Raw genomic sequence first — 6406 nt, 5'->3', positions numbered from 1 at the left:
TCCCGCGAAACCGATCTTGACCGTTCTGGATGGATCATCTTCGTATAACTGAACTGTCATCGAGTTCGGCTCCGGTGTGACTTCGGTCATTTCGCCTGCCTCTGACTCCGGCTGCTGTGATTGCTATGCTTGATGGTGCCGATCTGATTGCTCGGCACTTTTAAGCGCAATCTGCAAACATTCTTTTGCTCTCTTTTGATCACCTCGGATGACTGCAATCCCTCCTTTAGTGGGGATCTTGATTGTGAGGTGATAAGTAGAGCAAATGGCCCGAACTGTGTTGAGCCAGTCTCTTCCCAGGATGATGTTATACGGGGACCGAGCTTTTACCACAAAAAACTCGATCATCGTACTGGAGCTAGTAGGCGCTCTTCCCACCGTAATCGGAAGGCTGATAGTACCTTCAGGGCGGGTGTCTTCCTGGGCGAAACTTTTCAGAGGAAGTGGGGCCGGACTGAGCCGAGCTGGATCCACTTCCAGTTTATCAAAACATTCTTTAAAAAGAATGCTAACCGACGCTCCTGTATCCACAAACACTCTGTGGATCAGTTTGTTTGCCACTCCGGCTTGAATGACAATCGCGTCTTGATGAGGAGAAATGGCCGGGACGGGATCTGCATCTGAAAACGTGATTACTTCCTCCTTCTTCAGCCTTTTATGCATAGGCTCCTCTCGATTGACGCCTCTGCGTTCTGCTTTTAGAGACGACTTAGTCTTCCCGGCTGGGAGAGCGTCAATAGTCTGGATTACTCCGTCATATTGCGGCTCGTCATCGTCTTCGGGATCCTGTTGCCTTTTAGGATCCTGAGGAGCGCCGTTCGCACCTCTCTGTTTCTTATTCTTCTTCGGCAGCTTGCTTTGGTATTTTTTTAACGTCCCTGCTTTCACAAGAACATCAATACCTGCTGCCAAATTTCGGCACTCCTCGGTATCGTGACCGTGGTCTTGATGGTAGAAGCAGTACGTATCCTGACTTCGGCGCGTGGCTGATTTCGTCATCCGCTTGGTTTTTCGAACATATCAGAATGCAGTTCGAAAATTTCCGCTCTCGACTTGTTCAATGGTACGAACTGAGCGGGCGGTTTCTCAAGATCGAGACGTGGTCCCAATCTGCCTTGTACCGGTGCCCTTTGAATTCTTTCAAAAGGAGTTCGGCGAGGAAGCCCCTGATCGCTATGATCGGGCTTCTTTTTGTCTCCTCTGGATGAGCTGTCTAAAGACCGTTTTCGACGGTCTGCCTCATCGGCACGAGAAAACTGGTCCGCAATGTCCCACATCTCTTGAGCTATTTGCGGACTGCACTCAACGAGCTTTCTGTAGAGAGCTCCGGGCAGAATTCCATTTTGGAATGCCGAAATGACAAGTAGATCATTGAGATCATCTACTTGTAGGCATTCCTTGTGGAATCTCGTCATGAAGTCGCTAATTTTTTCATCGCGACCTTGACGTATAGAAAGCAGCTGAGCCGAAGTGATTCGGGCTTCCGCTTTCTGGAAGAATCTCCTGTGAAAAGCATCCATTAGATCTCTGTAAGATCTAATGCTCCCTTGAGGGAGGCTGTCAAACCACCTTCTTGCGTTCCCGATAAGCAGCTCGGGAAACAGCTTACACATGTGAACCTCATTGAGACCTTGGTTCGCCATATTATACTGATAGCGTCCCAGGAAATCATGAGGATCCACTAACCCGTCATAAGTCATTGACGGAGTTCGGTAATTCTGTGGCAATGGAGTTCGGGTGATATCATCCGAAAATGGAGTCTTCAGCGCTCCATACATGGCGAATCCGACATCTCTTCGGTATGGTGGAGATGGAGTTCTCCTGTGATTTCGGTAACAAGGAGGAGAAGGAACATGTCGGTGGTGAGGATTCTTTCTCCTGGAAGATACGACACTACTGCGGTAGTGACTTTCATGTCTGGAGGGGGAGGGAGAATCCGCCGTTTTCTTCTCCGGCTTCTGGTCCTTTTGCAGGAATGTTAAGAACTCATCCTGCTTCTCAGCCAAGAACGACTTGACAGCCTCATTCAAAGCGAGCTGCTGGGGAGGCTCGGTGCGATGACTTTTGGAGTGGTTTGTTCTTTCACCGTGAGAACTGGAGGCAGATTTCTCCCGAGGCTGTTTTCCGGGCCTACGGGCTGGACTAGCTTCCTCACGTTCATCACGGACGGAAGTATGGGTATTATGTGATCTGGTATGCATTTTTTTTTTTTGGTGGAAAAGGATCAAAAACTCGCTTTTATCACAGTTTTGGTTCTCTGTTTCCCACAGACGGCGCCAGTGATGATGTGGCGAATTTTTGATGGGAGTAAATGCAAGTAATAAATGATCACAACACTGAAAATTACGTGGTTCGATTTACTGAGGTAAATCTACGTCCACGGGAAGAAAAGAGGGCAAATTTGTATTGCTTGGTCTCGCTTACAGATTACAATACTGATTTGCTATAAGATTCAGGATCTAGAGAGCTTAACCCCTGTCTATCTGATCTAGGTTCTATTTATACATTGAACTAAGATCGTGGTTTGCAGCACCACTCACTAGATCGTGGATGGTTGATAACTGCTTAACACCACTAAATAGATCGTGGGTGTAATGGAGGTCGTGGAGATCCTGCATGGGTCCACTATCTCCTTGTTCGGTCGAACACTGAGACCGAACTGCTGAACTTTGCCGATTAGCTTTTGCCGATCTGAGAGTAGAGCTTGATTGGTTGGCTTTTACCGAGCTGTAGGCTGCGACCGAACTCTTTGGTTGTGCTGAACCGAACTCTTTGGTCATGCCGAACTGATACTCTTTCTCGGGTTTTGAGAGTAGAGCTTGATTGGTTGGCTTTTACCGAGCTGTAGGCTGCGACCGAACTCTTTGGTTGTGCCGAACCGAACTCTTTGGTCATGCCGAACTGATACTCTTTCTTGGGTTTTGGGCTGATGGGCCGTCACTGTTATTGGGCTCGCAACTAGGGTTTAGTTGTTTAGTTCGTACCCCATCAAATTTCATTTTAAATTGACTAATTAACATATATTAATGTATGTTTACCGAGATGGAAGGAACTGGATTGCAAGTTTTTATATATGTGGTTATTTATGTGTGCAAGAAATTGTGATCCATAGCTTAATTTGGAGTTTCTTAAGGGAAACTCATTTTTTGCAAAATGTAACAACTAAACGTTTCTTCAGCCAAACTTCGAGTTCGACTGATGAAAAAGATAAGCAATGGAGTGTATATTTTCGTTTTTTTAACAATAAGTTTAACTACCAAAGCACTCAACATTTCAACAAAGTATTTCGAAGGTAAACCATTTTTTCACTTCTTATCGTTTATTGTGAAACCAATATTTCGAAGACACAATATTTCGACAATATTACGCTAGTAAAAAAATAGTTTAATAGGGGCCGTTAATTTGGTGCTGTTACCGATTGGCATCATTAGAGAATATATACCTAATTATTTTTTTCCCCATATGTACAGTACATATTTTTTAATATTATTAACCGGTTGAGATCTATGCTAGCTCAACACCAAGCCTTACATCAACAACTCTAAGAAAATATGTGTATATAGGTATGACAATTCATCGATAAAATTTGTAAAATACATCATCTACGGCTATAAGGAAAAAAATAACATGGTAGGTGTCCTATAATATCTTTGGTAGTAATTAGCAATTAGGACAACAAAAAGTGTTCTCATTCTTTGAATTAATAAATACTATAATCATCTTTAAAATGTAATTAACCACAGACTTTTTCGTAGTGGCATTAATTACTTTTTTTAATTAATAGTAACATAATCTTGGAGGACTGCAAATTTATTAAACTCTGCAATAAAAACGCCTCCATATTGCAACAGTTTTTTTTTACATATTAATGTATCATCACTCCAAATATAAAATGTTATTGTACATGATTAAAGAAAACAAGGGTACCAATTTAAATCCCCTCTTAGCTAAAAAATAAAACAAAAAATCACATACTCCGAAAAGATGCAATAATTAAATCAAACATTAAACATGTGATCACGCAACAAGCTGTATATATTAATTTACAATAAAATTAAATAACACAATCCAAAAATACAGAGAAGTATATATTACAATTACATAATAATATCCGTGCAATCAATGTCGTTTGAGATAATACATGTTGTATGTATGTCCACAAAAAATGAAATGAATAAGGCATGGAGAAGTTATTGATAACCTACCCATACGTGAAAACCTAACTCTTGGGACAGTCAAATAATTGAAGCAAGCTACCCTTTATATATTTGGGTTGTTGGTGCAGTTAGTTGCTCATTACTCTCTTCTCCACACACACACACTATTCTCTCCCAATATTCTCCAATCCAAAATTTCCAATCCCACATCCAAACCAAAATACTATTGCAAAAAACACAAAATTGATCAAAGCTAGGGTTTCAGATTTATTGCTAAACTCATCAAGATTACACCGTGCATGATAAAACCAGAATGATCACTGTTTGGAGGAGGAAGAAAATCCAGATGGATCGCAACGAGAATCAGAAGATTTTTCTCTTGAGTGAATCGAAAGAAGTGATAGAGCCAAAGATATTGAAGAAGGCGAAGACGAATAAGAGGACTGATGATGATGGGAAGAAATACCGGCTTTTATCATTCAACGAGCTGCCGGATTACATGAAGGATAATGAATATATCTTGGATTATTATAGGGCTAATTGGCCTCTCAAGGAAGCCCTCTTCAGCATTTTTAGGTGGCATAATGAGACACTTAATGTTTGGACGTAAGTCTCAATCGATTTCTGAAATTTCATAATTTCTTGATATATGAAGATAATTCCATGGCCTTAATATCTGCATCAATTTTGATTTTTTTTCAGGCATTTACTGGGATTCTTGTTATTTATGGGATTGACAATAGCCAATGTAATCCATGTGCCTCATGTGGCAGATTTCATTGCCATGATTTCTGAGTAAGATTTCAATTTTCAAGAACTAATCATATTCATGATCTGATTGAAATGAATTTAAGCAATAATTAATTATTCCTCTTTTTTAATTTGGAAATGAACTCGAACTTGAGACCTTTAACCTTATGCATTATACTCTATCACTAGGCCAACTCACACAGACTTGTGAGACCTTTAGCCTTAGGCATTATACTCTATCACTAGGTCAACTCACACAGACCTGTCTGTGTAATTTATGCAGACAGTTTCCATTGAGTGCAGAAGCTAACGCGTCGAAGAAGCTGTCAGCGGTGAGCGATGACTCATTATTCATACTCCAAGAAATAGAATCAAGTCTCCTCGAAGCGAGCGGAGCATCAGCGGAGACGCGGTGGCCTTTCTACGTGTTCCTGTGCGGATCAATGATGTGCCTCCTGTGCAGCAGCGTGTGCCACCTCTTCTCGTGCCACTCGCGGCGGCTGAGCCTCCAGCTCCTCCGCCTGGACTACGTAGGCATCGCGGTGATGATCATCACCTCCTTCTTCCCCCCGATCTACTACATCTTCCAATGCAGCCCGCGGTGGCAGCTCATCTACCTCACGGGGATCTCCGTGATGGGGCTGTGCACCATCGCGGCGCTGCTCTCCCCATCCCTCTCCACCCCAAGGTACCGCCCCCTCCGCGCCCTCCTCTTCGTCTCCATGGGCCTCTTCGGCCTCTTCCCGGCCCTCCACGCCCTCGTCATCAACTGGCGGGACCCCCACCGCGACATCATCCTCACGTACGAGTCCGCCATGGCGGCCTCCTATCTAATTGGGACGCTTTTCTATGTGGCCCGAATTCCTGAGCGATGGCGGCCAGGTCTATTTGACCTGGCAGGCCACAGCCACCAGATCTTCCATGTCTTTGTAGTCATGGGGGCCCTGGCCCACTACGCCGCGGCCCAGGTCTTCCTTACCTACTGGAGCAGGACCGGCTGCGGCGCATTTGCTTGATTAATTATTTGTTAGATTGATTGATTGATTGATTATTTGATTACGTGGCTATTTTAAGTGTACACTGCTGGTGATTCTTTTGCTATTTTCTGTAATTTGATTGAGATACTATGGGAATAGTTATATGTAGTGTCTCTGTACATGTTCTGCTCAATCATTTATATAATCTCTTTGGTTTATGCTACATTCATGGTTATGAAATTGAATATTAATTATTATTTGATGTAATGTTAGTGAAAATGACCATCTGTTTAATGATATTATTAATTAATGAAGTAGTATGATTTTGGTGGGTTTGAAACTCGGCCACGAAAATACTTGGTCTAAAATAAAACCTAAAAATTAAGTGAACATGAAATACTTGGTCTGAAACAAAACCCAAAAATTAAGTGACATGACCGGTTAGGGATGCGAGCAACTACATATATATGACAGAGTAACCAACATAGTTGTTGGTGGGAAAGTTAACCTAATGAGATCTTC

General features: G+C 42.6%; 1 protein-coding gene across 1 annotated transcript; it reads left to right on the top strand.

The window, feature by feature from the left end:
- Positions 1–4307: 4307 nt before the first annotated feature.
- Positions 4308–6107, top strand: LOC121802788 (heptahelical transmembrane protein 1-like). Its single transcript, XM_042202489.1, has 3 exons — positions 4308–4763; positions 4860–4952; positions 5191–6107. Exons 1-3 carry the CDS (start codon positions 4471–4473, stop codon positions 5921–5923), a joined length of 1119 nt encoding a protein of 372 aa, XP_042058423.1. The 5' UTR covers positions 4308–4470; the 3' UTR covers positions 5924–6107.
- The last annotated feature ends 299 nt before the right edge of the window (positions 6108–6406 follow it).

The sequence above is a fragment of the Salvia splendens genome, chromosome 5 (genome assembly GCF_004379255.2).
Source record: "Salvia splendens isolate huo1 chromosome 5, SspV2, whole genome shotgun sequence".
Classification (NCBI taxonomy): Eukaryota; Viridiplantae; Streptophyta; class Magnoliopsida; order Lamiales; family Lamiaceae; genus Salvia; species Salvia splendens.
The sequence above is the reverse complement of the archived record's forward strand: the minus strand, read 5'-3'. Positions and strand labels throughout refer to the sequence as shown.

Coding starts and splice junctions, on each gene's coding strand:
- LOC121802788 (XM_042202489.1), top strand. CDS start 4,471: ATGATCACTGTTTGGAGGAGGAAGAAAATCCAGATGGATCGCAACGAG. Junction 4,764..4,859: donor GAGACACTTAATGTTTGGAC/GTAAGTCTCAAT, acceptor ATTTTTTTTCAG/GCATTTACTGGGATTCTTGT. Junction 4,953..5,190: donor TTCATTGCCATGATTTCTGA/GTAAGATTTCAA, acceptor TAATTTATGCAG/ACAGTTTCCATTGAGTGCAG.